Here is a 27,481-nt window from a genome sequence, read left to right on the forward strand (position 1 = left end):
CAGTAAAAAATTAACACATAATTGTTTAAATGTTGGGTTATTATATAATATTTAATTAAATAAGCTAACTTTAGACGTTTCGCCACAAAATTTTATTTAAAATTAACCAAACTCCATCCCCATTAAAAGACATCTGTGGTATAGACACTGCGCTGGCGTGGCAGTGGAGCGCCCTGCTGTCGGGACATCTTGGTGTGCAGTTCGCGCAATCCTTCGCACTGGCGACCCGAGATCTGACGGAACTTGTCGATGGCAATGGGCAGGAGGTTATCCACCAGAAAGATCTTGTTTTTCATTACAAAGTTGGGCTTTAAAAAGAGGGGAAAATTTAAAATATGTTAAGAGACTTTAAGGAAGGATCGACTTACATCCACTGCCATGTCGCTGGGTGGCTTCAGCGAATGCTGGGCAATGAATAGCTCCTTCAGCAACAGTTCCAGACTCTGCAATAGGGTCTCGCACTTGGCCAGACAGCCGCAGTATTCGGTGAGCTGCAGGAAATGGCGAATAAAAACCACCGTGGATTGGGTGAGGTTCATCCAGGTATCTCCTGTGGCCTGGGCCCGAACATCAATGCCCAATACATCCAACTCTAGGAAAAGGCGCTTTAGATTCGACTTGGTCTGCAGGTTATACGGCTGCCAGCTCTCCTCCGTCCGGCCAACGGAATCCAAAAGTCGCTCCTTGGACTCCTCGATCAGGGACTCGAGGGTAGTGCGCAGCAGACCCTCCAGGTGATAGCTTATGTCCAGCCCAATCTCAGTGAGCTTTGTCGAGGGCTTGCGCACTCGCTCCACGCACTTGGCCACCGCCTCCAGTGAAGTGCCTTTGGTGAGATAGTGTTTGATTAGCTGGCTGGCAAAATACTGTAGCTCGGCGTTGCACCAGACCACGAGAGCTGCAAACATGAGTTTAAATCAATTAAATTTAATTAGCAAAGGTTGGCAGCAACTCACCACTGACACAAGCCGGCTGTTGCTCAAAGGCTGTTAGGAAATCGCAGGCCACCTGCGTTAGATCACAGAAGAACAGCTCCGATATATCCGCATTATTCCTACGCGCCTCCCGCTGTGCCACCCGCAAACTCACGGCGCACACCTTCAGCAGAGTGGCGCTCGCTTGGCGATAGCGTCCCATCTCCACCAGGATCTTCAGTGGCCGCTTGGCGGCCCGCAAAGCTATTTGCAGATTACGATTGTGGCTGTTGGACAGCTCCTTGAGCAGCACATTGATCAGCTTCAGCTCCTGCTGCTTCACCTTGCCCTCAATGATGCCCGCTTGTGGCACCTTTTTCCTGCTCTCAGTTCTCATAAATTCCTGGGATCGCTTGATCAGCTCCTGGGCGTCCTCGAAGTGACGCTGAGCCACCAGGGTTTGGATCTCCTCGCTAGCCGTGCTCAGCCACTCGGGTGTCTCATCCTCCAGGGATTTGGGCTCTCCAGGACTCTGAGGTGCGGTTTCCTTCTCGGGCGTAGCAGCCTTGGACTGCTGCTTGGCGCGCGTTGGCGGCTGTGGAGCTTGACCCTTCTTCGGCTTCTTTTGCTGGTCAAAGCGAAAGGCTTCCTCGAGTTTTTCGATCCACTCGGTTTTACCTGCAGCCGTGATGCTCTGGTATATCTTGGATCCATCGGGTGTGATAATATTTATGGCATTTTTAACGCCATCCAAGTCCTTGATGTTGATCACGGCTATTTTCTTGGGATCGTACTCGGTGAGAAAGTCCAGGCGTCTAAGTTAAATAAAAATATAATTAATATTTAAGCTGGAGGGAGAATTTCCTATGTAGAAACCCACTTATCATGCTTCACTTTGCACACAATTAGGACATCGTTGAACAGGAAGAAGAACACCCGCTGGATGGGTCGGTAATCGTTGCCATCCAACTCGATCAGGGCGCCCTCGTTGAGGAAGGTCTTCCCCTCCAGATTGCCATTGAAGCCCTGCACCATTTCCTTTACAGCCCTGGTGGCATGACTGTTTTCCACATCATCCGCTGCCGCACTGCTCTCCGCCTCCACACTGTCCGCCTTAAGGTGGCTGGAGGTCTTTCCATCCGTCATGGTGCCCAGAATGTTGCGCTGCTCGATCAGAATGTGGGATAACTGGTACATTTCCGACTCCAGATCTGTGGGGGAGGTTTACATATAACTCTTGGAAAGCACATATGTTTATTGGGGGGCGTAACCTACGCGATATCTCCTTGGCAGTCTGGATAAACTCCATGTAGTTTTTCTTGCATGTTTGCTTGAGCGTTGCGGCCGTGGTTTCGTTGTAAGCCTCGATTTCCTTCTTCCGCTGCTGCAAATCGCTGCCGCCCACGCATTCCCGGGTCAGCTCCTTGGTGTCTGTATCGAAATCAGATGATAAACGAGGGAACACACCTTAATTAATAGCCAAAACTTGCATTTATCAACGCTAAAGTTAAAATCGTCGAACTCCTTCATGGCCGCGTTTCCTGCTGAATGGCCGCAAATGGCTGGGAGGGAATGACATTCCCAAGGAAACGCGGCCAAAGAAGTCGTTATCAGAAATGGGATGTTCTCACTAGTTTGCTTTGATCAAAATATTTGATAACGGTACGAGTTAAAAATAGGAAATTGCTCATGATGTCTAAGATTTTCTGTAAAAATATTTGTAGGCAAATAAATTATATACATAAGTAACCCTATATTTTTCTTTTAGACATTATATAGCTATCTTATAAGAGCATTTTGGATAGTATGCAATCCACACCATTGACCCATAATCTATAGATTAGGAGCACCCAGCTCTTGTGTGTGTGTGTGTTGTTATGATTGATAAGTAATCTTCAAGTAATTCATTTCAATTCTTATCTATAATTGTTGTATTCAGATCGAACATTCAAAAAAATCCAGAAAAATGGACAGACTTTTCAGTCCCGACGAGATGCTGCGTAGAAAACAGAGAACGCTTAATACAGCTATGCGGGATCTGGATCTTGCGGCCGATCCCTCGCAGAGCGTTAATTCTAAACAAATAATTTCGCAGGGAGCACCTGCAACCGGCCATCGGGGGAGAGTGTATAGGCTGCCCACGTACTACAGACGACGACCATCAAAGCGAATATGTCCAAACCAACGACAAACAGATGGAAAACCGTAAGTGTTTTTGGTAAATAAAAACTGTTAAAATAATACAATATACTATATTTTCCCCACTGCAGTGGGTACTCTTTTTATACCAATGATGAGGGTAGCCTACAGCCGGTGCCGTTTCCGCCGGATGCGTTGGTCGGTGTTGGTATCCCCAGGCACGCCCGTCAGATCAACACACTGTCGCACGGAGAAGTTGTCTGTGCGGTCACCATCTCCAATCCCACAAAATACATTTACACGGGCGGCAAGGGGTGCGTGAAGGTGTGGGATATCTCGCAGCCGGGCAACAAGAATCCAGTCAGCCAGTTGGATTGCCTGCAGCGCGACAACTACATCCGCTCGGTGAAGCTACTGCCCGACGGACGCACGTTGATTGTGGGCGGCGAGGCCTCTAACCTGTCCATCTGGGACCTGGCCAGCCCAACGCCACGCATCAAGGCCGAACTGACCTCGGCGGCGCCTGCCTGCTACGCCCTGGCCATTAGCCCAGACTCGAAGGTGTGCTTCTCATGCTGCAGCGATGGCAACATTGCCGTGTGGGATCTGCACAACGAAATCCTGGTCCGTCAGTTCCAGGGCCACACCGACGGCGCCTCGTGCATTGACATCAGTCCGGATGGCTCCAGGCTGTGGACGGGAGGCTTGGACAATACGGTGCGCTCCTGGGATCTGCGCGAGGGTCGCCAGCTGCAGCAGCACGACTTTAGCTCTCAAATATTCTCGCTCGGCTACTGTCCCACAGGTAATAAGAGAACTTCTGATGAAAAGTACTCAAAGGAATCCTATTCTAACGCTATTTAATTCACTTTTCAGGCGACTGGCTGGCTGTGGGTATGGAGAACTCGCACGTTGAGGTGCTGCACGCATCGAAACCGGACAAGTATCAACTGCATCTGCACGAGAGCTGCGTTCTGTCGCTGCGCTTTGCCGCCTGCGGCAAATGGTTTGTTTCCACCGGCAAAGACAACCTGCTTAACGCATGGCGAACACCTTACGGTGCCAGCATATTCCAGGTGAGCTGAAATTCATTTAAAACTTTGCAAATTAAAACCTCTCTCTTAAATATTTTAGGCGAAGGAAACCTCATCCGTACTTAGCTGCGACATATCCACTGATGGCAAATATATTGTGACGGGTTCAAACGATAAGAAGGCTAGTGTCTACAAAGTCAGTTATTAAATCCATAAAATCCATACAATAATAATATTGTGAAATTGATATAAAGCAACGCCATTAATAGTAAAAAAGTAAGTTTAAAATGTATTTACAAATATATTAATAATAATACATGAAAATGAATCAAAATTTCCGTTGATATGGGTGTAACGGTATCTTTATTCAAATTACCTGTTTCTTGATTTCCACCTGTTGTTATTGAAATTTAAAATACATGCAGTGTGAACGCTATAATAAAATGTACCGGTCACAGCTTCTTCTTTTAAGGCCACCATTCGCCTGTAAGCGCGGACACACCTCCGCCACCTTACAATCACGCACCCTGGTAACTTATTGTTTTGGTTGATGAGTAATCTTTGAGTAACTCCGTCATTCCTTATCCCTCAATCGTCGTAATTAGAACAAACAGCAAAGAAACGAAGAAAAATGGACTGGCTTTTCGGCAAGAAGATCAGCCCGGATGAGATGCTGCGCAAGAACCAGCGGGCGCTGAACAAGGCGATGCGAGATCTGGACCGCGAGCGGATGAAAATGGAGCAGCAGGAGAAAAAGATCATTGCCGACATCAAGAAAATGGCCAAGGAGGGGCAGATGGACGCCGTGAAGATCATGGCGAAGGATTTGGTGCGAACGCGCCGCTACGCCAAGAAGTTCATGCTGATGAAGGCCAACATCCAGGCGGTGTCCCTCAAAATCCAGACGCTCAAGTCGCAGAACACAATGGCACAGGCTATGAAGGGTGGGTGGATCACCTGATTATTTAACTTTTCATACTGAATCCCCTTTTTTTTTAGGCGTGACCAAGGCCATGCAGAACATGAACCGCCAGCTGAATCTCCCGCAAATCCAGAAGATCCTGCAGGACTTTGAGAAGCAGTCTGAAATGATGGACATGAAGGAGGAGATGATAAACGATGCCATCGATGACGCCATGGAGGATGAGGGCGATGAGGAGGAAACGGATGCTGTGGTTTCCCAGGTGCTAGATGAACTAGGCTTGCAGCTGGGAGAACAGCTGGGCGATCTTCCTTCCGCTTCCGGATCACTATCCATAGCCGGCGGTGCCGGTGCTCAGAAGGCCCAGACTGCTGTGGCAGCTGGCGGAATAGGTGGTGGAGGATCAGGCGGAGGCGGCGGCGGCGGTGGGTCTGGAGGTGGCGGTGGAGCCGGTGCCGGGGCTGCAGGCGGCAGTGGCGCCTCCTCGCCCATGTCCGATGCAGATGCGGATCTGCAGGCGCGCCTGGACAACCTTCGCAGGGACTAAGCTACTTCTAAGAAAAACCTCCTGCCCATTTTATATAAGAGCCACCCTCCCCCCCGTTTGTATCTCCCCGAAAGCGAATGTTATATTAAACCGAAAATGCTTGCTTTCCATGCGTGTTCGAAAAATCGATGAGTAATTACCGCTAACGAGGTGTGATGGGTCAGTGTTATAGGTCAATCTTCTTACTTGTTTCTTCTTTTTAGGAATGTGTTTGCTACATCAAAACTAATGGTTGTGTTTAATGGTGTTTTAAAATGTATTTTATTTATGTTAATTTGTATTATTCCAAATTGTAAACCACAATTACATGTAGAAACAAGAAAGGAAGCTAACTTCGGCACGCCGAAGTTTGTATACCCTTGCAGATATTATTTCATTACATTTTACCTATACTTATTATGTTTACAGTTTGACAGTTACAGTTTTGCATTCCCAGCTTTACATTTTGTATACATCTACGGATCGGTTTATATGGCAGCTATATGATATAGATGTCCGATTTTTTTGAAATTTATACCAAAATTCTAGAATAATAAAATAAGCTTATACGTTGAAAAACAACGAATCTATAATTTTTTTTCTATTAATTTCCCGATCGTTCCTATGGCAGCTATATGATATAGTCGTCCGATTTTCATAAAATTTTTACCAAAATTCTAAAATAATATAAAATGGTCATATCTAAAAAATGGTGTAAAAATGTTGAAAAACAGCAAAGTTATAATTTTTTTTCTAAAAATATATCGAACATTTGTATGGCAGCTATATGATATAGTCGTCCGATCCGGCCAGTTCCGACATATATAGCAGTGAGAGCATATAAAAGACTATATGCAAAGTTTCATTGAGATAGCTTTAAAACTGAGGGACTAGTTTGCGTAGAAACGGACAGACGGACGGACATACGGACAGACGGACAGACGGACGGACAGACGGACAGACGGACATGGCTAGATCGACTCGGCTGTTGATGCTGATCAAGAATATATATACTTTATAGGGTCGAAAACGTCTCCTTCACCGCGTTGCAAACTTCTGACTGAAATTATAATACCCTGCAAGGGTATAAAAACAGAAGCTGACATAGTTTTGCTTTAAAATTTGTTGAAACATTTTGAAATTATAGTTTTTAGGAATCAACTTAGGACCCTTTTTGTATTACTTAGATACCTGCTCAAAAAACTATACCTTTCACCGTATTTGTGTATACTTCTCCTGTATATACACAAACATCCGATAAAAAAACATAAACTTCTCCTTTTACTAGTAACAAGCGTATATATATATTTGGAGGGGTACAAATGAAAATTTAAGAGATAACACTACACACAGAACCGGAAGTAAGCCAAATGACCGGAAGTAATTGACATAGCCTAGATTAGAAACCGCTGGCCAGGAACACACGCTCCACCTCACCAAAAACATTGTCTGCATCTGGACTGGCATCGATTCGCTTCACCTGGCCGGCGGCTTCAAAGAATTTGATGATCGGCAGAGAGTCGTTGTTGTACGTCTGGATGCGCTTTTTTAGGCTCTCCATGTTGTCATCGGACCGACCAGAGCCGCTCTGTCCTCGGCCCAAGCATCGCTGGACGCACACATCCTCGCCGCAGTCGAAAAACAGGACAAACTGCATATCCACCTTCTCGGACATCTGGCGGTTCCAGCCGTCCAGATTATCCTGATTCCTGGGGAAACCATCAATGAGGAAACGCGACTTGCCCGACGCCTTCATGGCGTTTTCCAGCAGCGAACACGTGACCTCGACGGGAACGATTTTGCCATTGCGGATATAGTCCTCGATCAGCATGCCGAATTCGGAGCCCTCGCGCGAACGCTCCTCTCGCAGCAGGTCGCCAGCGGACAAATGGGTGAACTGGAAGCGGTCCACGATCTTGGAGCATTGCGTGCCCTTTCCGGCTCCCGGTCCACCCAAAACGAACACAACCTTTGGCTTCTCAACGCTCATGTTTCCGTATTTGCTAGGTGGTTGATGGTTACGGCTGGAGGTGGAGGTGGTTATGTGCCTGCTGCCCTTGGAATGTCGCAATAGCTGCTGCGTCAGCGTGAATCCTCTAGGCCCGCAATCGATGGACACTGTAACTCCTCTGGCCGCTTGTGCTAAAGCCCGCCACATTGACGACTGGGCTAATTGATTCCGTGGTTTGTGTGTATAGCTGGAAAATGAGGTGGTGTGGCACAAGCGCAGCTGTTCTTCCAGCGGGAATTGACCAACACTGGTCGCTGCCAAGATACTTAGTAAGTGCGAGAGGAACGGCAATAGAATTTGTTGACTAACCCTTAGATGATGTAAGGGGTTTTAAGTTCCTATTTATAATTAAACGAGTTGAAATTTTTTAAATATTTAATTATTAACAATTTTGTGCTGCGCGTCTTTTGTTCTAAATTTTAATCCTAAAATATATTAATATTAAAATAGAAATAAAATCATCTCGCATAAGGGTTAAGGTTCGAGAAAAATGAATCTGCAGGCAACGGATTTGAATGGCATTTCAAAGATCTATTTATAAAAAATTCAATTTTAACATGATTAATAAACCATTAATATTTTTTGTATACTTCATTATCATTATTTATTAACATAATATTAAATTAACTGCGCCTGATTGTTATGTATCAAGTCAGCCACTAGTTGGTAGGGTATAATGTGCTGGGAGCCCGCCGCCATGTCCACCTCCTCGTCATCGACACCCACGATCACAGCGGGCACTAAATCAAGATTAAAGGATTAATAAAGCAGATTATAAAACCATTAAACTGTACTCACCCGCCACATTGGCCTTGAGGAAGACATGGCTCATCAGGTTGGGGGTGACAATACGCTGCTCCGCCTCTCCTCTCTGCTGGTTGGGCATATACTGGGTGGCCACTTTGTGAAAGTACTCGTCCACATTACTGGCGAATTCCTGGGCGAACTTGGTCTCCTCCGGCGACAGTCGCTTGTCGTCCGGTTCGCGAGCCTCCTCCTGGTTGAGTATGTGCTGAGTGTAGGTCTCTATCTTCTGGAGGCGACACCGCAGATAGCTGGCCATAATGTAGCGGACGCGTTCCAGCTCCATGCCATGCACCACGGCCCGGAAATCGTTCTTGTCCAGGTCGCGCATCTGCTCCTCCATATGGGCGACCTGGGAGACCATCAGCTCCAGCATGTCCGCCTGGCTGGGGAGGATTTCGGGGGCGCACATCTCGTTGATCCAGGCGGTCTCCAGGATCTCCAGGACCTTTGGGATGCAGGGAATGCAACAGGTTACTACCTTCTTTTTTTGCTGGATTGGGGGCTCACCTTTTGCGCTGTTATTTGTTCCAGGTCGTCATCATCCTCCTCCTCAAACGCAGCCCCGTCACTCTCCGCATTTTCCATCTGGGTTTCCGGCACCTCTTCTATATCGGACATGGTTTTAGGGACTTTTGTTTACTTCTTTATTTTGCTGCAGTTTTTGGCGCAATGACTTTATGACATTTTCGAACACTGGTTTCAGTACTTGAATGTTCTTTACACTCCCTATACAGCACTGGAACAGCACATGCGATGGCGGCCGCACAACAAACCGAGTTCCAAAAGAATTTTCGCCTGATTGTTGAAAAGATCTTCAACCACTGGCAGAATCTCCGGCTGGCCGTGGAGCATGGCATGGGCGGGCGCAATGGCCAGCAGGTGAGTCTTTCCTCCCACTCAAAAAGGGTAAATTTACCTTGTACGAACCGCTTGGCAGGTGGCCATAGAAATCATGGACTACACCTATCAGTACTGCGTGGCCAATGAAAACATCACCCAGGGCGAGCTGCAGGAGGTTCTGGAGGAGCTGATGGACCAGGAGTTCAACACGCTCTGTGACGACAACTCCATTCCAGAGATTTGCAGGAATCTACTCCGCTACAAGCAGCTGGCCCAGCAGAATCAGTATCCACAGATCGAGGCCGAGCTGAGTAAACTTCCAGCCGGCAAGGAGTGGCTGCGTCCGGATGTGAAGATCACATACACCCCTGTGGAAGGCGACTCCTCCTCCGACGACGATGATGATGACATGGAGGATGATGACGAGGACGAAGATGATGATATGGAGGAGGAGGCGCCTTCTAGCAGCGGACGAATGACCCGTTCGCAGGCCCGCAAACAAAAGGCTGAGGAATTCGTGGAACCCGAGGATGGTTGGACCACCGTGCGGAGAAAATGAATTTGTTTATAAATTAAACAGCTGTTAGTTTTTTTTAGTTGTAATACGCTGTATTTACTTCCTGGAGGTCCAAGAAGCGCAGTGGTGCGATGGGGGCACGCGTTACTGGCTGGTGCTGCGTCCGGCAGATATTACAGTTCACGGGAGAAGGGATCTCCTGCTTTGACTTCGGAGTCTTGTTCTTTTTTTGCAACTGTGACCAGGATGTGAACTTGGTTCCCTTGGGAAGAGCCAGTTTGGGATCTACCACAGAAGCAATGTCGTCCACATTCACTGTCATGGAGAGGTTGATGGCCGGATATATAAGGAAAGCGAAGAACCAGGCAAACACCAGCACCAGAAAGGGAATAAAAACGGCGAAATATTTATCCGGCAGATAGGAATGCAGACCGAACTCGAAGGGCAACAGAGCCCAGGCCACGTAGATGATGAACAGGACCGTAAATAGCATGTAGAAGGCGAAGCCGTAGATCGCCCTATGCGGAGTCGGAGCCGGACTGTGTTCCGGCATTGTCGTCGTTGTTCCCCCGGACTGCTGTGTCTCCTTTGGACTCGCCGAACTGCTTGATGGTGTCCTGGCAGAGGAGCAGGCTCTCGAAGAAGGAGGTGATTGCTGTTCGCAGGTTCTTCACTTGGTCAGCTTGGAATGTGACCACCAGGACGTCGCCATCCAGGCTGAGGGTCTTCTTGACGAAATTCCGGCGTGGCTCCTGGTCAACACTCAGCACTCTGTAGGCGATTTCAGCGAGCCGCGGCGTCTCGAATGGCACTCTTATTGTGCTGTTAGGTGAAGGACAGATTAGGTAGATGTCATTTGTCTAAAATGTTGATAAACTTACGATTCATTTGGTTTATTTGTTATTTGTGGCATTATTAAACTTTAAATGTTTTGCTTATTTCATTCTTTAAATAAGGAAAGGATTTCTGCACAAACTTAAGCTGGGCACACTGAAACGTTTAAGAAACTTTTATAAACTGTTTTAAAAGTGCGCTATCGGCTGTTATATCTCCCATCTCTACTTATAACTGCCATCTCTATTCCCCAACACGCGCTTATTTTGTAAATAAACGACTTTTTCGCAGTTTTTCGTAAAAATAATGAGTTTTCTGAAACCCAAGACTCACATCGAGAAGGGGGATGTGGTGATACTGTATCTGAGCGTTAGCTCCATGCACGCCATAGAGGCGGTGCCGGAGATAGTCAACAAGAAGGGCGAGACCATACCGCACATCTTCCAGACCAACTATGGCTCCCTGAAAGTGGAAAGTTAGTTAAAGTTATCAAGTTTTTAGCCCTTTCTGACACTCACCTCCATTACAGATATCATTGGCGTGGAGTACGGCAGCCGCGTGGAGCTCTCTAAGGGCTGGGCCCATGTCCTGCAGCCTACGCCGGAACTGTGGACCCAAACGCTGCCGCATCGCACGCAGATTATCTACACGCCGGACATCAGTATGATCCTGCACCAACTGGAGGTGCGTCCAGGTGCGGTGGTCATTGAATCGGGCACGGGTTCGGGCTCCCTGTCCCACTACTTCCTGCGCGCCCTCAAGCCCACTGGCCACCTGCACACCTTCGATTTCCACGAGTCTCGAGCGGATCAGGCACGCGATGAGTTCCGGCGACATGGGCTTGCCGACTTCGTCACCGTCTATCACCGGGATGTGTGCAATCTGGGCTTCACCGAGGAACTGGACGGCCAGGCTGATGCGGTGTTCTTGGATCTGCCCGCACCGGATTTGGCGGTGCCGCATGCCTTCAAGGCGTTAAAGCTGTCGGGTGAGTAGCCAACATCGCGTTGACAACAAGTTGTCAGCGCCCTTTCGCCGGGACAATCGGGCATGCGAGCCTAGCTCGTCGGTCATCAGTGTTGGGAAGGGTACTTTTGGTTATATTAGAGTTGGGTACAAGAAATGTACGAAGAATCCCATTTAAAGGTACCATTGAGCTTAGGTACAAGTTTTGTGGTACCTACTTTGGGCTTTACTTTATTTTATCTCTGGTTAAATATGATTCTTAAGAAGTACCTAACAATAAGTACCTAACAATACCATCGCTGTCGGTCACTCAGTCAGTGATCCATCCAGCTAGCCAAAGATCCAGTCAGCTAGTCAGTCGAGCTGCCATTTCACCCAGTTTGACATTGAATGAGCCCGCTTTTGACACTTGATGTGGCCAAAGGCAGGCTGACCGGGCGAGTTTGTCATTAGGCGGATGGGAACTTAAATTGTCCAACAGGTTTGTACCGGACCTAAGGTACAATGAAACGGCAGGCAAATTAAACAGGATTTAGGGGAACCCATTGAATATTATAATTTAAATATAAACAAAATACATATCAAAAAAATTTTAGCTTTTAAACGGAACCATCTGCCCCATGAGTGGGCTATAAAAACACTTGAATATATTGAGAGCATGATATTCTTAAATCTCAATCCGCCAAACTCTTGTAAACCTGAATTTCTCTTCCTCTCCGCACCCACAGGCGGTCGTTTCTGTTCGTTCTCGCCCTGCATCGAGCAGTCGCAGCGCTGCATTCAGGAGCTGACGAAGCTGGGCTTCAACGAGATCGTCTCCATGGAGGTGCTGCAGCAGGAGAGCGTGGTCAAGACCCGCACTCTGCCCGTCATCGATCTGGAGTTCCTCAAGCTTCCCAAATCGGAAGAGACAACGACGACTACAGCAGCAAATGCCGAGGAGAGCAAAGCGCCCAAAGAGGTGAAGAAGTACCTGACCTCTAGCAATCCCCAAGTGCTGCCCGGTCACACGGGGTTCCTTACCTTCGCCACGTTGCCACCGAATATACCCAAGGTCTGATGGTGAATAAAGTTGCATTTATTTTTATTACTCGTACCCGATTTCCATCATCATTCGTCGTATGAGTAGGAGTAGGAGAACTCCTCGAAAAACTTGCGCTCGCTGGTCTTTACAGAGCCACAGTGGTAGCAGCGTTGCTGCTTGGCCACCTCCTGGGTCTTGCGGTTCCAGGACTTTCTTTCCGGCGCCCAAGGTGTACGCTGCTCGGGTATGGCCACTTCGGTGCGTTCCGGATTGCCACTGCATGTAGGGCAACGACCAACGACATTAGGTTTGGGCAGCATGCCGTAGATGAGGGGCCCCGGCGGCTGCTTGCCGTAGATGGTAACAATTTCAGGGAGGCTGGAGTACGGGCGGGTGGGAAAGAGTTTCTCGCGATTGAGAAAACTATAAGAAAGAAAGGGATATATATTTATGGCACGATAAGTGAAGGATCCTACTCACTTGGGCCTCGGCTCCAGCCAGAGGTTGTTGATGCGCTTGGTGCGCATGATGTCGCCCAGCTTCTGCAGCAGCCTTAGGTTCTCTCGCTCGATTTGCTGCTGGCGCTCCCGCTCGACCTGCTGTTTCTTCCACTTGCGCTGAACGTGCTCGTGGGCACGCGGCGTATGGGTGTCGATGGCTGGGCGGGCGGACATGACCTTCTCGCGGTGCTGAGCATATCGCAGCTGCTCCCACGGCTGCTGCAGTAATTTGTCGCGGCGAGAGATCATCTCTTCTTCGGTGGTTGTTTCGATGGATAAGTGTGAATGGACTAGCGGTTTTTTTTTTTCTACACTTGATTCACCTGTATGTGTTTGCCAAGGCAAACAAACAAGCGGTGTGTGCGTCGCGTCCATAACAACCTTGCCAGGACAACGGACACTCGTCGTCGCCTCGTCGAATGTTGCACCATCATGCTGTGGGATTAAGTTCAACAGCCCACAGGAACGGCAGCCTAGGCGGCGGCCGCTTTGCTCAGCTGCTGTCCTGTCCGCCGAGTTGTCCATCCGATCCGCGCGCAGAGTGACATCTCCAGTGACTTGACTTGCAAATTTGCGGCCCAAGGAAGAGTGCCCCCAAGCACAGTTGTTACATAATTCTGGGCTGCTGCTTGTTAGGTCCCCGGATTTCTGTGTAGTAGCCGCTCCTCGAACTCGGGGACTTGGTGTGGCGGCAAAAGTTCCTTTCTTCTTTTTCAGCCGCTGCCGCTGCCTGCTCATATGTCAACCGGCAACTAGATGCTGCCGGCAACTTGTTGCCGCTACCACTGCCACTGCCGCCGTTCTAAATACTCCTCGTTTAGTGTTTTGATGGATGTTAAGTGCCAGCCTCATATTGGATTCAATCATTTTGCATTGATCGAAAAGGGGTTCTTGGTAATCGTTGAGCTTAGTTTCTTTCCTATTGCCAAGTACTTGGGGGGTTTACTGATTCAGCGGTCGATAATTGTTCTTTTTCTAGTTTGATTAGCTTTAATAATATCATATAAAATATATATAAGATAAATATAAAACAACCTGCTTTACAAACCTTGTGAATTTGTTTTTATTTATTTAAAAAATCCCCCCAAAACTGACTCATCCTATAGATCATAGATATATAGACTCTCAGCAATCACTCAAATATATATTATTTGTTTATTTCCCCCTCCCAGGCACTTGCAATTCCCATCGATCCTGTCAAAGAAACAAACTCGGCGCAATTGTTCTCGTTTGAAGTTGATTAGCCCCCCGTTGTTGCTTACAAAATGTATCTATTGTGTTTGCTTGCAACATGGCTAGTGGCAACATGTTGCCCAGGTGCGTGAGTCGGCAGTATTGGCCCGATATTGGGGGGAATTAAAGGGTCCACGCCGCATTATTGGCCAGTTAATTGGAAGATCCGTAATTTGATACCGACAATGGCAACGTGTTGCTTATCACAGCTCACCTTGTTATGCGGCGGCCCCAAACGAATTATCTTGTTTGATGAATCGACAACTGTATCGAATTTTCACCATGCAGCTCCGCGGGGGAGTCGGATCGAAGTCGATGTCGAAGCCTTTGGGTCTCCGGCGCTTTTCGGTTGTGGCTGCTTTTCACCTTTTGGCCGAAAAAATGCCTGTTGCCCCATCCGCTTGACTCCCCACTAAACACCTGCTTAGTTGTGCATAAATTTCATTTGGAAATGATTATTTTTATTGAAATTTTTTTTTTTGCTGTAAAATGGCACATAATTGTGCCGGCCTGGCTCTGTGGTCTCAGCATCGGGGCATTGCCATATCGTCGCTGTGTGTGTGTGTGTATTAGAGGGTGCAGCCTTACACCCGCCAGCTATATGGCCAGTTTCTCACCTTTAGAAGCCGGCCCCAAAGTTTCAAAAGCTCGTGGCGAGCGGGGGACGAGCGAGAAATTGATGGCAGCCAGTGCCTCACTTGGGGATTGCTTTGCTTGGTGAAATGGTGAATACTCTTTTAAGAATAAAAAAGGTATAATTAAATTTTCTAAGAAATTAAAAATTGTATTTTAAACGTAATTTTTAGAGTAGCCGCATTTACAATCTTAAAATTGATTTAAACATAATTTAATTTAGTCCTTTTTAGCTTCAATAAATATTAAATATTTTTAAAAATATGTGAATATTTCTGGTTAGAGTATAAACTATCAAATCTTAAATATTTAACTTTGAAATATAAATACAAAATCAAGTAGTAAACAAAACCTATCATAACTTACTTTAACTATTAAGTTTTGTAGAGCTAAATATTTTATATTTACCTCTAAATATCTTGCTCATTGTCATAAAATTCTCTAGCAAGCATCAATTTACAAATTGACCCTTTTTTGAGGCAGTGAACCCTTTTGTTTTTGGTCTAGCACTCTCGCATATCATACAAAGTGTATACACAGACAATACTTGGGGTCCTGTCCATTTATTACATGAGCCGGCAACAACAGCAACAACTGCAGAAAGTCAGTTGAAAACTGCGATTTGCTGTCAGCTAATAATAATAATTTCGATATTGAAAATACGTTTTCTTAGTTAGGTACGACACTAAACGATTTCGCCCAGTCGTCGGCGGTGCAGCAGTGCTAAAAGTCAGGCAAAGGCAACCCGGGACAGCAACAACTGCAGTCAGTAACAACCAACAGATGCACTGAAAAAAAATATAATTAAAATATACAAATAAGGGAGAAATTAAATAAATAGTTATAGAGTTTAAAGTATAAGTAGAAAATATAGAATATTCAAGGATAATCTCAGAAATTGTAATTTTTGATACTAAAGAATATGAAGATCTGGACTAAGCTCTATAGGTAACATTAAGTTTTGGTTTTAAAAACTATTTATTAGTTAGTTAATTTATTATTAAAAAACTGCTTAGTACGCCATACAAGTTTTTGAAATATATTTTCCCTAAATACCATCTAATTGTGATGAAGTTCATTCACCTAAAGAAACCATAATGGGATAGTAATGTTGGTTTTCAGGAGTTAAATTTAGCTTGCGTTTCTTTTCCACAAGTAAAATTATCTATCAACTACCCTTATATTTCATTATATTAATGTTTAAACATTTTAAAAAGAATAGCAATATTTTTTCTTAGTGCACAACTTGACCGTTGGTGGGGGCGTGCTATTTGCTGCCGCTGCTTCTTCTCTCGTACCCTTTGCGGACAGGTGGTGTGTGGTGTCGATGTTGGCCGCTGGATCCTCCGACTGCTGGCTGTGCTGTGCCCGTTGGTGTTCAATATGAGCCACAATTGAGGCATTTAATCGAGCATCTCTTAACACGCCTTGGAATGTTGACTTATTATTGGCCCAGGCAGGCGGACATACTAACGGACGGACAGTTGGACTCGAACTTCCCTCCTCGTATCTGTATCTTTTGGCGCGACTGGTACTGCGACTGGGCGCGCGAGAGTGTATCTGTGTGGCTGTGGTCCGCAGTTTGGTGTCCGGAGTACCGGAGTCCCGGGCCTGGAGTGTCTTGCGTCGGTGTCAGGAGTCTGTAGTTACCTCACAGTAAAAGCGTTTATCATCATTAGACTCAATCTAAAGACGTTTTTGGCCGGGGTTATCATGTTGATTATGTTGTGTGAAAACAAATTACATTTTTTCCCGTCCCCTCTCACTTTAACACCAGACCAGCCAGCCAGTCGTCGACCATGGTTCTTTTTGCTGCTGGCTAATTACGAAGATGATCGCTGATTTCAATTGTGCTTATTGACAAACCAATTGGGATAATGTTTTCTTAGTGAAAGGAAAGCCTTTTCCTAGCGACCCGTGAGAAAAAAACTATAAAGTCTAGCCACAGCACAGAAAATATTTCCAATTTGCTAATGGCAATAATTGTTTATACAACAATACTTTGGTATAATTTGTTTTCTATTTTTTTCTGTTTTTTAGTTGCCAAGCACAGCTGTGTTCTATATAGTTGTTGCTGTTGTTGTTGCCAAAGTTGTTGCAAGTGGCATTGCCTGCAGCTGCAACAACAATAGCAATAAACGCGGCACCAGCAGTGGAAACAACAGCAAGAATAACTGCTTTAGCAAGGTTAAGTTTGGCCCTGACTCTGCCTGAAATAACTGGCTAACAAAGTTTAGATTTTTGTATGTCGAAAAATGTTTAAAATTAGTATTCTTACTTCTTACTAATATTTAAAATTTGTTCAAAATGATAAGAGAAATTTAAGAAGTTTTTTAATGTTATTAAACATTGATTTATCCATTTATTATTAGTTTATTTTATATTTATTTTATTTCTAATCATTGCACTTCAGATATAATTCGTTTTTTCTATGACATCCCCTTTGCTAAAGTCCCCATTTCTTGCAGGCCAGTGTAGTTCATTTGTCGTGGCGTGGTAAACCGAAAACTGCAACTCCAATAAACATTTTATGCACTTTTAAATGCAATGCATTATTGTAGTTGCACCGATAACGTTATAATTTTTTTTTGTTTGTTGCTTTTGCCTGGTTGTTTAGATTTGTGCCACACACAGGCCTTGGCCAAAACCAATACAGAGGCATCCAGGGTCAATGTCACACCTTGACTCGTTATAGCCAATATATATATATGTATATAGAGTTTTTAGCCGACTTTTTGTCACAATTTATTGCATACGGGGCTGGAGTCGTGTATGTCGGTGGTCGCCGTTGCCGTTTTCAGTTTAAATTTTTATTTATTTTAGCTGAATCTGTGTGTGGCTTGGCCATTTTATCTTGTCAACGCAATCGTCTATGAGTATTTCTTTTTAATTAATTAACAACAATCGCATGGGTGTCAATGGCAGGCCTTATAGTGTGGCATACTTAGCTCCCATGAAATCCGATTTTATTGGCTAATGAATGCTGAAAGTGAGTGCTGGGGGGAAAAATGCCACTGCAGTGTTTTTTTTGGTTTCCGAATGCACAGCAAGTTTCTCCGGACAACTCGGAGTTATGCCGCAGCTACAACTCAACAGGTATGCAGTGCCAATCAATAAACTTTCGCAAGAAGAGAAAAGCCAAGCCGCGGGGAATTCGATTCTTGGGGTTCCATGAGAACTAATTGAGCCATTTTGAGGTCTATGATAATCGTTTTTGATGCAGCAGCAGCTGCAGCAACCACTGCAGCAATCCCAGCAAAGCCAACGCCTTCGCAGTTTCCAAGAGTCCGACCATGTCAACTTCACATGCACAGAGATAAATGGGGATCTAGTCAACTTACTTATATACGTTTTATATTATTTATAATTTTAAATATTTCTTAAAGGTTTCTTTTATTCTTAAAAGGGTTTCTATCAGTACAATAATTTGTATTTAAATTCTAAATTTTATTCTCTCTAAATAAACTAAGGAAATACACTCTATTTCCTCTCCGTGTTCAATAAAATTAAAGTTTTGTTTATGAATGGAATTACACGACGACATTTAGATGGCCCAAAGAGCAGCTAAGCCGGGCCAACGCAGCTGGAAACCGAGAGGCCGACGACGACTCGGCTCAGATTCACAGACACTTCATCTAAATGTCAGGCCATATCTAGCGACACTCGCAACACTCGGATTCGCACTAGCCACGGATCGGGATCGGAAACGGGGGACTGAGCCGACTTGGACACATCTCCTGGTCTCCGGCTAGCTGGCTGGCTGGCGGCTTGCTTTGGCGGCTGCTTTAACCAAATCAATTGAGCCGCCTTCCCCCATAAACGAGCCAAAACAAATGACTCCGACTTGCCACGAGGGGCTGCTCCGCTCAGCACTGCTGCTCCGGTGTGCTCTGCTCTGGGACCCGGGGCAGCACAAGATCATTAGTATAATTTAAGTAAATTAAACGCAGCGATTAGGTTCGGGATGCAGAAAGAAAAGCCAGCGGACAGGCTGAGCTGCAAACGGCACCAAGTATTCCCCAATCGTCCAGCCGAACGTCCGCTTCGTTGTCGGCGAAATGCTTGTGTTTATTTAAATTTATTGTAACATTTTCGTTGGCGATTTCAATTTGTAAAACAAGCGAGCAAACAAGCTGTTAAAATATAATGATTGGCACCACAGTCCGTGCCAGATCTGGTCGCGGGGACTGTGAAGCTCCGCGTCCACCATCCCAGATGTAGGTTAAACTGGCCGCATATGCTTATCGACGATTCCCGGGAGATGCTTAAAGCGAATTTATGCGGCGTTTAGGCATTGTCCAGGCCAATGCATTTTCGCTTTATGATTGCCATGAGCACTCGAATGCATAAACCATTTGGCATTGAAAACTATCGGTTAGCATACATTGTGTTGTGTTATTTTTTTTTTTTCAAGTTTTTTCTTATTTTTCAAGAAGTCGCGCTGGCTTTTTCCCACACAGACAATGGGCCACAAAGCGGCGACAACGTCGGAGTCTGGCCCAGGTCGGGTCTCCAGTCTCGGATCTTGGAAATCTCCTCCGCACCGCCGCGTGCATTGAGAGAGGAGCGCTGCTGCTGCAACTGCAACAAAAGCTGGCAAGGAGCCAGACAGTATTACAAGAGCGGAGCTGCGCGGAACAATGCCAAATGCAGGCAGTTCAATTGAATACAGTGGGTTGCAAATTTGGGTATTTACGATTAGTCAACTCTTCGACCAACTCATTTAGTTTTTATTAACTTTAAATAACTGTTAAGTATCTACGAAAAATAATCATTAAACGGTTTAACTTTCAGTGATTACTTTTATGATAAAATAAATACTTAAATACTTTCACTTGCTCTTTTCTTACAACCACTGTGCCTTGGCAATTGACAAAAGCCCCAAGTACTTGGGGCAACAACAACAACCCCTTTGGTGAAAAGAACAAAACGCGAGTAACAAACAAATAAACAGTCAGTAGAGTCAGACACAAACAGCAATTCATATTTGCTCTGATTTATATGGCGTCTAGAAGTTTTCCATTTTTATTATGTATCATTATTATTATGATTTTTTCCCAGGCCAAAAGGCTGAGGAGAGCACAGACTCGGTTTTCTGCTGTTGCTGCTGCTGCTGCTGCTGCTGGCCCCGACTGGCTTTCTGGCTTTCTGGCTGGCTGGTGTAATCAATCAGCACAAGGAGCTGGCTGGAACTGTGGAACGGCAGTCCTTGTGGTCTGGTTTCTCTCTTTCTCCCGCAAGTTGGGCGAAAATTAATGTTCTTTAATTTGCAAGTTTGTGTCCTAAGTCTTTCGTTTCGGCTTGCCACACACAGGCAGAAGTAAAGCGGGGAGGAGTGGCCTTTGAGTGCTTTGCTCTTGTTGTTGTTGTTCCTCAGAAATGTCATTAAAGCGCCACACAGAGATCTTGGTGTGCCTGGGTGTGCGAGTGCTTTTTTTGATCTCCCCTGAGCCAATGTCAATTGGCGGCATCGCCCGCCGATCGCTGAGACAACAGGGAGAAAGAGAGAGCGAGGAAGATCTGCATAGCTTGATATTCTAATTGCTGAAATTGTTTGCCACAGAGACAAGTGTGTCTGTGTGTGAGCCCTGGGACAGCCATGCCCAATGAATAATCATCGAAATCCGTTCGTTGACAAAAAGGAAAACAACAGAAAAGGCACTCAGAAAAAAGGGGAACTACTAATAATCAAGTATTTGGAAATTAAATTTGAATTGAGATAGCAAAAGCAGCATTGAGATAACCAGAAAAATTTAGAAAATGTATTATGAAAAAGAAAAGTTTTAGCTTAATTAGGAATATAATTATTAAGGAAAGAAAAACTGAATATTAAGAATTAAATTTCATTATTTAAAACTCTAAACAAACTCTCTCTAGAACGTACTTTAATTTAAGAATTTAATTAGATTTTTTCCGTGTACAGGAATGATATGCCTTTGCTACATGGCCCTGTGTCTCCTGCCTCTTTTGGTGGTCCCTGCCTCATTGGCCTCCTCATTGTGTCGCACTGATCCAAATCGCATCAAATTTTTCGCTGCACTCGTTTTCAGCTCAGTTTTCTTGTTCCCCTCGGATTTCTTTTATTTTCTTGTTGTATTTTTTCCCTTGCTGGCTGTGTCTGGTGGCCTCTTCCTCGCTGGGTCTCTCGGGCTTTTCAATCAGATATGAAAGCTGGAGCGCGTCTTCGCCGTTGTTGTCGCAACGCAACGCTCTTTTTTTTTTTGGGCCTTTGACTTGATTTTCTTAATTAAATTTCTTTTTTTTTTGTAGCTACGCTGCTGCCAAGGCTATTCGCGATCCCCCAGATCCTGCCGATGATGATAATGATGGGGGTGTAGGTGGAGATGGGGATGATGTGTGTGTTTATAAGTCGAATGTTGTTGGCTCAGCTCGCTGATTTGTGGCCCTTGATAGGCAGCCGGCGTTGTTGCCGCAGTTAACACACTCCCACAATTTTGAAGCCGGCCTAAAGTGCATTCACAAATTTTTTTTTGGCAATACAGCCTCAGAATCAGAATCAGCTTCTTCCGCGGCACAATCTTAGGAGCCATTACGTGCACTGGTCGCTCAACAACAAGAACTTGAACCTCATTAACCCATCAGCCCCGAAAACAATTTGACCCGGGCTCAACTCCAGCGTACTTCAGCATACCCAAAGCCAGCCACCACCATCCCAGTCTGGGCCAAGACTTGAATTCAGGCTTCCACTTGGGCCGATGCCAACATCATTTACATCATCATTCACAATAAAATAAAAGTGCACACGCCCACTTAAAAGGGCCCCATAAATTGTATGGAATAATCAGTTTCAACATAATTTATTGTAATTTACGAGTGTCGGCCAAACGGGCCATCGTGTATATATATAGAAATATTTATATATATATATATATTTTTATGCACTGACATTGCCAGAAGAGGAGTCGCCGTTGGTTTTTTATAGAGCAGCTAAATGCTACAAATGAAAATCCTAAACGAAACATTGAAAGCATCTTGATAAGAGCCCAAGAAACGGCAGGCGAACATTTTCAGCTGAAGGAGAGCCAAAGTTGAAGCTGAACTCGAGTTGGGCTCAAGCTAAACTTAAAGTTAAAGCCAAAGTCGAAGTCGAAATCGATGGCGATTTGAAGCAGAGCGTGCAAACACCTTGGAAGCTCCATATTTCATTGCCTAATAATATTTTTTGTGGGCTTTGCCTCATGTACAGCAGAAGTCGCAATGAAAGTTATAGGGAAAAATATAGTTTTGAATGGGAGATCTAATAAAAATCATATAAAAATAATAAACACTTCTTATTGCTCAATTAAAATTATTATTATAATTCAATTAATTAAACTAATCTAAACAAAGTTTCAATAAACTGATTTAAGTGAATTTTTAAAGAAATCTTCACATATTCCCCAGTATTTTGACTGCAGTTGTTATTACGATTTTCCTTTATAACTCCAACTTACATATTCAGCTTCTCCAGTTGAACCTTTTGTAATTGAAACTATTGTTTCTGGTCCAGCTCACTTATTTCCCCCAGCGCTTTATATCAATCACTCAATAAAAACTCAACGATCAATCAATTTCAACCGGAGACCGCGAGGAGGATGCAGATTCCCATCAAAGCCTGGGCTTTTGTTTGGCAACCCATCCGAATACCATTTCCAATCAGAATTGAAACGTCAGTGGATAATAAACTTCAGGTGTCAGTGCAATCTCCGCTTGACAAACTGACAGTCCGAATATCCTTATATCCTATATATATATATAGCTATTATCGCCACTTGGCAATCATTCAAAGTTTCGCTGGCGACTGTATCTGTATCTCTATTTTTACTTTTTCCGATTTCATTTTCAGATATCAACGGATATCTGTGGGTTTTTGCCTGCGATTGTGAGGCTCATTATGGGAGTGGGTATTTTTATAAGGCGGCGGGACACAAAAAGGTTTTTGCTATTGGAAATTTTCACTTTGTTGGTGCGACGTAACAACCTTGGGCTTGTGAAAGGGAAACTTTAATTGTCAGACAATTGGAAAAGCCCAATTAAATTGATTGTTTAAGTGGAAATTATTAGGAAATACTTCTGTGGTTTGTTTGAATGTATTTATAGATTTATTTATATTTAATAAAAACATGATAGTACTTATTTTAAAGTATTTAACATTCTCTTAGATGTATCCTATCAACTAAACTCGTACCAATTACATTTTTAAGCTCTCCAAAAAAACTCTACCAAAACTTCATTTAAACATCACGCAAATAGCTGGTAATTTGTCTAAGCGGCCAAAAAGGAATAGAGCCAAGTTGGAGAACGGTAAAGCTAACATTTTCCCCTTGTATCTCAGCTGACAGATCACTTTGCTTGAAGTATTGGCAAATATTTGTTTGTTTACTTTGATTAAATTTTGCCGTCTAAAGCGCTTTCATTTCGCAATTACTCAGCGGGCGTAATATATCTGTAGGATGTTCGTTCCAATGTTGGCTGTAATTTCTGCAAGTTCAAAGTGCTTAGTAGAGTCTTCGAAGAGTTCGAAGTGATGGATACACAGGAGGAAAAAATAGAGTGGTTTAAGAACTGAATTTTAGGTTTAGAATTCGAGATTCATAGGTAAATCAAATATTTAATAATAATTTAGGGGTGTATTTTCTAAAAACAGATCAAAAGTTCATATAATTTAATTCAAATATTTTCTTTGTTGTTTTCTTTATATTTTCCTCTCTGCAGGAATCTTGGTCTGATGCCCGCTAATTTGCCACTGAGTGGATGACTTGACTGGGGAGTTACCTTTGCGTTGACCGGGTCGCCGCTCATCTTCCCAGCGTAATTTAAACTAAATCGGTTCGCTGAGAGATCCCTGGCCTGGCCTGGCCTGGCTTGGCTTGGCTTGGCCTGGGCCTGGGCCAGGCTAACACGTACACGGAGACACACACACACGCAGGCGGTGGGAGCCCGTTGCATGTGCAAAAAGCTGGAGCCCCGTCTGTCCTTCTCCGTCTCCTCGTAATAATCAATTATTTCTGTGTAATTTATGGTAATGTTCAGTCATGATGGATTGACTGCTCTAATGTCGCTCTAAATCTTTGTAGCTCGCTTGCCGGAGTACGTAGTGCGATCCTACCGGAGCTGAAGCCGAAAACCAAAGCCACAGCCAATGCTGCAGCCAAAACCCAAACTCAAAGCAAACCAGAGCAACCAGCCAGACGCGCGGATCGGAGCAGATCAGGCCGGGGCAGGTGCAATTGCTCAGCGTGGAGAGATGTTTCTGCGTCTCCCACTAAAGGCCCGACTGTCTGCCAAACAGCCGAACTGCAACCAGCCGGGCAGGTCGTTGGACAATGGGGAATATTATAAAATATTTTCAAGGGATTTTGGGTTATGGAAAAATAAAGAATATCTAAGGAAGTTTATAAGAATAATTTTATTTCAATATTAATATAATAAAATAGATAATAATAATAGATAATAAAATATAAGATATATTTAAAGTAAAATGCCTCTTCATCCCATTGTACAAGTTCGCTTCCCTACTTCCGCCAGCGCCCCCCGCCGCTGTACACCTAGCCTTGCCCCACAGAGGTAATATGTAGCATATGTTTTCGTAAGTTTTTTCTTGTATTTTGTTTAATGGCAGCTTAGATTACACGGGACTGCAATGGGCAGGTGGTGGGGTGGGATGGTAAGAGGGTTTCGCATGTTGGCCGCAGCTTCCAAAGGGGATTCTCCTCCTCCTCCTCTCCCTCTCTATCTTCTTGTAACTTATGTTTAAAATTGCTCTGTGATTTTCGTGGCGAAATTAATGTTAAATAAGCTTTTAGTTTATGTCCCGCCACAGCGTTGATCAATTTCTCAGTCACCTGGTCCGCACTCATCTTCCTTGCTTTTTTGCTGCCTCTTTTTTTGCCCCTTCTAAGCCTGGTTCCTTGCAATGGTGTGTGTTTGTGTTGGCCGTTGTTAGTTGGCTTTCTGCCTTGTTTATGTGTAAATTATGCTTGTACACATTTTATCCACAATTGTGTATAAATTATAGACGAATTATTATGTTTGCTGTTTGGTTGTGGCGCAGCTTACATATTAATATAGCACCAAAAAGCCGCCTTCTAACATTTGAAATTCAAACGAAGGTAAGTGGGTTTTGAACTAAAGTTGAACTAAGATTTTAGCTAAGAAGGAAACTATATTATATAGAAATTCGTGTATTTAAAGTAGGTTACAGGATTTTTAGGGGTGCAATATAGTTTAAATTCATTTTAGTTTATTTAGTTAAATATTAAAATATTATTTTAGGTTATTATAATACTAAATACTAGTTAACATAAAAGAAAATAAATCTAATTAGAGCCGGTAAACATTTTTCTCTCTTATTTTTAAGACAAATATGCTCTGCAGCCTCCTTTGTAGGACATCCTAATGGACAGCCCTCCTTGGGGCTCTTGTTATTTTAGTTACGATATTCGCAAATGGCTCTTGGTGAAGGCGGAGCGGAATATATTTGGCTTTAAAGAGTGTATGGGCATTAGTTCCAATGGCAATTGCTGTGAACTGCATAAAAATGATTTGGCATGCAGTGGCAGAGAGCGAAGACAATGCGCAGACCCCCGAAAGGCCCTCAAGGGACTGCTTAGTACACAGAAAAATAATAACTAAAATAGGAATAAAATTATATAAAAAAATATTTAGAGTATCTAAGCCGTTTCCATTTTCTGACGTGTACTTATACAAAAATATTAAAATGATATTAAAATTCTTTTTTGTTTTATTAAACATTTACCTTCTTCAGTGCAGGTTGTTGTGGGTTAAGAGCTTCAAGTTTCGCTTTGCAGGAAGTAACATAAATGGTTAGGGCCTGGGAAAGAGCGATAGAACCAGGCCTTTATACATACCTAGGGGATCCTTTTGGCTGTCCGTGGTGTTATGCAAATACCTGGGGAGCATCATCGCCACCAGCATCAGCTTGAGGCAGATCCAGGCTCCTAGCTGCAAGGCACCACCCTGTGTGCAGCACAATGGCTACCGTGCGCGTGCAACAGAACACGTACAAAACAGCAGCTGTTTAACATTTATTTGCCTATTTATTAATTTCATGTAACATTTTTTCCTAGGAAAAGTTCCACAATGCGAAATCAAAGCCAAAAGGCAACAAGCTCGACGCATTCTCTTGACGCCAGGCAGTCGCCTCAGATAGGTTCGGTCTCGGATTCGGGTCCGGGTTCAGTTCCAGGGTCTGTGCAATGTCCAAGCTCCCAACTCCAGCCGGGGCCAACTGTTTTTTTTTTTAGCCAAGACAATAAGCCACGAGCCCGGGGGGGAAACTTCGGGAGGGACTCTTTGCCATACTTCTCCCACTATTAGACTCGGCCTGCTCTCTGCTGCTGCTGTGGCAGTGGCTGCTGCGTCTTTTTGCTGCCACAAAAAGTGTCGTGACCCCAGCCAAGGCATTGCATATGGCCGGGATTGTGGGAGGCTTTAAAGGCTCTGAAGCCTCTGGAGGCTCAGCAGGATGGAGGAGATCCAAGGGGGACAGTGGTACAAAAATTACATGTTGTTCCTGTTGAAATGTTTTGTTTTGTTTGCACAGCATTCCCATTGTCGTCGACGTTTATTTATAAATTTCTTTGCGTTGTTTACCTTTTTAAAATACACTTTCAAATGGAGTCCCTTGATCAAGTTGATGGTTAAGTTTAAGGATCAAAAGTACTGAGGAAATTATTATAATATTTTTATATATAGGTTCTTATTTATCTATAATTTATAATTCAAAAAAGCATTTAAGTTAATTAACTTATTTTTATTCAAAATAAAAATCTATAGAGATAAAAATGTATCGTCAGAAATAATTTTATACTTTTTAGTCTTCAAAATATAAATTAAATCATTATTTAAAACAAGATTCACTTTTAAACATAAAATAAAATAGCCAAGCTTCAGCCATTCCTTATAACTTTCAATTTTAATCTCTTTTGAAAGAGTACATAAAATTCGCTAATATATATCCTCAGCCATGACCACGGGTCTTTTATGTGATTTTAGCCTTTTGGCTAATATTAAAAGCCTAAAGGAAATATGTAACAGTCCTCGTGCTGCTCCTGCAGCCTCAGCCAGGAGTCGTCTCTGGCCGGTCGTTGTCGCTTACATAAGCATCTCTTCTGGCTAGGACAAAGGAAATGCAAAAATGCCAAAAATCGCACAACTCAAAAAAATCGTAAAAAAAAAACAAACAAAAAAAGGAAAACAGAAATACAGAAAACGCAAACGCGAGTAACTTGCACACAAAACGATTCTGGCACCCATGAAGAGCACCGGTGACCGATGGATGGCAGGGGAAGGATCGGTTAAGGAGGATCATCGGAATCGGCCTGGGCGGGTGGCGATCGTGGCACATTTGCATACAATGAGGCCAGGACTGCGGCCCAAACGGACACACACACAAACACACATAGACAGGCTCAATCTCCAGCCGAATTCGAATCCCAAGTCCAAAACCCAAGCCCCCCAACCCGAGCTCCTTCCCCAGCGCGTTATCTGCGACTGTGACCTACACCAATATTTCTGAGAATGCTGCTGTTGGCCGACGTCGTCGCCTGTAAGTGTGT

At 44.2% G+C, this 27,481-nt stretch overlaps 10 protein-coding genes across 11 annotated transcripts; 4 read left to right on the forward strand and 6 right to left on the reverse strand.

Annotated features, from left to right (window-relative positions):
• Window positions 1-32: 32 nt before the first annotated feature.
• Window positions 33-2,556, reverse strand: Exo84 (exocyst 84). Its single transcript, XM_017182689.2, has 6 exons — window positions 2,405-2,556; window positions 2,190-2,345; window positions 1,795-2,125; window positions 957-1,729; window positions 369-898; window positions 33-308 (listed from the first exon to the last, which is right to left on the reverse strand). Exons 1-6 carry the CDS (start codon window positions 2,442-2,444, stop codon window positions 123-125), a joined length of 2,016 nt encoding a protein of 671 aa, XP_017038178.1. The 5' UTR covers window positions 2,445-2,556; the 3' UTR covers window positions 33-122.
• A 309-nt stretch (window positions 2,557-2,865) lies between these two features.
• LOC108085911 (protein groucho-like) lies at window positions 2,866-4,617 on the forward strand. Its single transcript, XM_017182684.3, has 5 exons — window positions 2,866-3,119; window positions 3,185-3,858; window positions 3,930-4,129; window positions 4,188-4,363; window positions 4,546-4,617. The coding sequence occupies exons 1-4, from the start codon at window positions 2,881-2,883 to the stop codon at window positions 4,293-4,295; spliced, it is 1,221 nt and encodes a 406-aa protein (XP_017038173.1). The 5' UTR covers window positions 2,866-2,880; the 3' UTR covers window positions 4,296-4,363; window positions 4,546-4,617.
• Window positions 4,555-5,681, forward strand: Vps2 (vacuolar protein sorting 2). 2 transcript variants are annotated; one of them, XM_017182685.3, is made up of 3 exons: window positions 4,555-4,617; window positions 4,693-5,031; window positions 5,087-5,681. In XM_017182685.3, exons 2-3 carry the CDS (start codon window positions 4,719-4,721, stop codon window positions 5,554-5,556), a joined length of 783 nt encoding a protein of 260 aa, XP_017038174.1. In that variant the 5' UTR covers window positions 4,555-4,617; window positions 4,693-4,718; the 3' UTR covers window positions 5,557-5,681. The 2 variants fall into 2 exon arrangements, with proteins under 2 accessions (XP_017038174.1, XP_041630497.1); XM_041774563.2 differs by lacking the exon at window positions 4,555-4,617 and having other exon boundaries at window positions 4,625-5,031.
• A 1,133-nt stretch (window positions 5,682-6,814) lies between these two features.
• On the reverse strand, window positions 6,815-7,760 carry Cmpk (cytidine/uridine monophosphate kinase Dak1). The gene has a single exon (XM_017182656.3). The coding sequence runs from the start codon at window positions 7,691-7,693 to the stop codon at window positions 6,935-6,937; it is 759 nt and encodes a 252-aa protein (XP_017038145.1). The 5' UTR covers window positions 7,694-7,760; the 3' UTR covers window positions 6,815-6,934.
• A 364-nt stretch (window positions 7,761-8,124) lies between these two features.
• On the reverse strand, window positions 8,125-9,028 carry Sld5 (DNA replication complex GINS protein Sld5). Its single transcript, XM_017182657.3, has 3 exons — window positions 8,861-9,028; window positions 8,345-8,798; window positions 8,125-8,286 (listed from the first exon to the last, which is right to left on the reverse strand). The coding sequence occupies exons 1-3, from the start codon at window positions 8,969-8,971 to the stop codon at window positions 8,165-8,167; spliced, it is 687 nt and encodes a 228-aa protein (XP_017038146.1). The 5' UTR covers window positions 8,972-9,028; the 3' UTR covers window positions 8,125-8,164.
• A 71-nt stretch (window positions 9,029-9,099) lies between these two features.
• Window positions 9,100-9,796, forward strand: LOC108085894 (pre-rRNA-processing protein TSR2 homolog). The gene is made up of 2 exons (XM_017182659.2): window positions 9,100-9,232; window positions 9,291-9,796. The coding sequence occupies exons 1-2, from the start codon at window positions 9,107-9,109 to the stop codon at window positions 9,750-9,752; spliced, it is 588 nt and encodes a 195-aa protein (XP_017038148.1). The 5' UTR covers window positions 9,100-9,106; the 3' UTR covers window positions 9,753-9,796.
• On the reverse strand, window positions 9,772-10,263 carry PIG-P (phosphatidylinositol glycan anchor biosynthesis class P). Its single transcript, XM_017182660.2, has one exon. The coding sequence runs from the start codon at window positions 10,261-10,263 to the stop codon at window positions 9,787-9,789; it is 477 nt and encodes a 158-aa protein (XP_017038149.1). The 3' UTR covers window positions 9,772-9,786.
• On the reverse strand, window positions 10,229-10,727 carry Tcs6 (Threonyl-carbamoyl synthesis 6). The gene is made up of 2 exons (XM_017182661.3): window positions 10,592-10,727; window positions 10,229-10,532 (listed from the first exon to the last, which is right to left on the reverse strand). Exons 1-2 carry the CDS (start codon window positions 10,621-10,623, stop codon window positions 10,229-10,231), a joined length of 336 nt encoding a protein of 111 aa, XP_017038150.1. The 5' UTR covers window positions 10,624-10,727.
• A 33-nt stretch (window positions 10,728-10,760) lies between these two features.
• On the forward strand, window positions 10,761-12,606 carry Trmt61 (tRNA methyltransferase 61). The gene is made up of 3 exons (XM_017182655.3): window positions 10,761-11,019; window positions 11,074-11,532; window positions 12,239-12,606. The coding sequence occupies exons 1-3, from the start codon at window positions 10,851-10,853 to the stop codon at window positions 12,568-12,570; spliced, it is 960 nt and encodes a 319-aa protein (XP_017038144.1). The 5' UTR covers window positions 10,761-10,850; the 3' UTR covers window positions 12,571-12,606.
• LOC108085893 (uncharacterized) lies at window positions 12,568-14,674 on the reverse strand. Its single transcript, XM_070286487.1, has 4 exons — window positions 14,083-14,674; window positions 13,358-14,022; window positions 13,015-13,288; window positions 12,568-12,957 (listed from the first exon to the last, which is right to left on the reverse strand). The coding sequence occupies exons 2-4, from the start codon at window positions 13,770-13,772 to the stop codon at window positions 12,621-12,623; spliced, it is 1,026 nt and encodes a 341-aa protein (XP_070142588.1). The 5' UTR covers window positions 13,773-14,022; window positions 14,083-14,674; the 3' UTR covers window positions 12,568-12,620.
• Between the last annotated feature and the right edge of the window lie 12,807 nt (window positions 14,675-27,481).

This window comes from Drosophila kikkawai, chromosome 3R (assembly GCF_030179895.1).
Source record: "Drosophila kikkawai strain 14028-0561.14 chromosome 3R, DkikHiC1v2, whole genome shotgun sequence".
NCBI lineage: Eukaryota > Metazoa > Arthropoda > Insecta > Diptera > Drosophilidae > Drosophila > Drosophila kikkawai.

What these genes read in the sequence shown, in the direction of transcription:
- Exo84 (XM_017182689.2), bottom strand. Translation starts at nt 2,444, where the DNA reads ATGAAGGAGTTCGACGATTTTAACTTTAGCGTTGATAAAT. An exon ending in TAACTTTAGCGTTGATAAAT is followed by an intron (nt 2,346 to 2,404) that starts GCAAGTTTTGGC and finishes ATTTCGATACAG; the next exon opens with ACACCAAGGAGCTGACCCGG. An exon ending in CCAGCGACATGGCAGTGGAT is followed by an intron (nt 309 to 368) that starts GTAAGTCGATCC and finishes CTCTTTTTAAAG; the next exon opens with CCCAACTTTGTAATGAAAAA.
- LOC108085911 (XM_017182684.3), top strand. Translation starts at nt 2,881, where the DNA reads ATGGACAGACTTTTCAGTCCCGACGAGATGCTGCGTAGAAAACAGAGA. An exon ending in GCTCGGCTACTGTCCCACAG is followed by an intron (nt 3,859 to 3,929) that starts GTAATAAGAGAA and finishes TTCACTTTTCAG; the next exon opens with GCGACTGGCTGGCTGTGGGT. An exon ending in ACGGTGCCAGCATATTCCAG is followed by an intron (nt 4,130 to 4,187) that starts GTGAGCTGAAAT and finishes TAAATATTTTAG; the next exon opens with GCGAAGGAAACCTCATCCGT.
- Vps2 (XM_017182685.3), top strand. Translation starts at nt 4,719, where the DNA reads ATGGACTGGCTTTTCGGCAAGAAGATCAGCCCGGATGAGATGCTGCGC. An exon ending in AATGGCACAGGCTATGAAGG is followed by an intron (nt 5,032 to 5,086) that starts GTGGGTGGATCA and finishes CTTTTTTTTTAG; the next exon opens with GCGTGACCAAGGCCATGCAG.
- Cmpk (XM_017182656.3), bottom strand. Translation starts at nt 7,693, where the DNA reads ATGTGGCGGGCTTTAGCACAAGCGGCCAGAGGAGTTACAGTGTCCATC.
- Sld5 (XM_017182657.3), bottom strand. Translation starts at nt 8,971, where the DNA reads ATGTCCGATATAGAAGAGGTGCCGGAAACCCAGATGGAAAATGCGGAG. An exon ending in AACAAATAACAGCGCAAAAG is followed by an intron (nt 8,799 to 8,860) that starts GTGAGCCCCCAA and finishes TGCATCCCAAAG; the next exon opens with GTCCTGGAGATCCTGGAGAC. An exon ending in CCTCAAGGCCAATGTGGCGG is followed by an intron (nt 8,287 to 8,344) that starts GTGAGTACAGTT and finishes ATCTTGATTTAG; the next exon opens with TGCCCGCTGTGATCGTGGGT.
- LOC108085894 (XM_017182659.2), top strand. Translation starts at nt 9,107, where the DNA reads ATGGCGGCCGCACAACAAACCGAGTTCCAAAAGAATTTTCGCCTGATT. An exon ending in GCGGGCGCAATGGCCAGCAG is followed by an intron (nt 9,233 to 9,290) that starts GTGAGTCTTTCC and finishes ACCGCTTGGCAG; the next exon opens with GTGGCCATAGAAATCATGGA.
- PIG-P (XM_017182660.2), bottom strand. Translation starts at nt 10,263, where the DNA reads ATGCCGGAACACAGTCCGGCTCCGACTCCGCATAGGGCGATCTACGGC.
- Tcs6 (XM_017182661.3), bottom strand. Translation starts at nt 10,623, where the DNA reads ATGCCACAAATAACAAATAAACCAAATGAATC. An exon ending in ACAAATAAACCAAATGAATC is followed by an intron (nt 10,533 to 10,591) that starts GTAAGTTTATCA and finishes TTCACCTAACAG; the next exon opens with CACAATAAGAGTGCCATTCG.
- Trmt61 (XM_017182655.3), top strand. Translation starts at nt 10,851, where the DNA reads ATGAGTTTTCTGAAACCCAAGACTCACATCGAGAAGGGGGATGTGGTG. An exon ending in TGGCTCCCTGAAAGTGGAAA is followed by an intron (nt 11,020 to 11,073) that starts GTTAGTTAAAGT and finishes CCTCCATTACAG; the next exon opens with ATATCATTGGCGTGGAGTAC. An exon ending in CAAGGCGTTAAAGCTGTCGG is followed by an intron (nt 11,533 to 12,238) that starts GTGAGTAGCCAA and finishes CCGCACCCACAG; the next exon opens with GCGGTCGTTTCTGTTCGTTC.
- LOC108085893 (XM_070286487.1), bottom strand. Translation starts at nt 13,772, where the DNA reads ATGAGCAGGCAGCGGCAGCGGCTGAAAAAGAAGAAAGGAACTTTTGCC. An exon ending in GCCTTGGCAAACACATACAG is followed by an intron (nt 13,289 to 13,357) that starts GTGAATCAAGTG and finishes CAACCACCGAAG; the next exon opens with AAGAGATGATCTCTCGCCGC. An exon ending in TGGCTGGAGCCGAGGCCCAA is followed by an intron (nt 12,958 to 13,014) that starts GTGAGTAGGATC and finishes TCTTTCTTATAG; the next exon opens with TTTTCTCAATCGCGAGAAAC.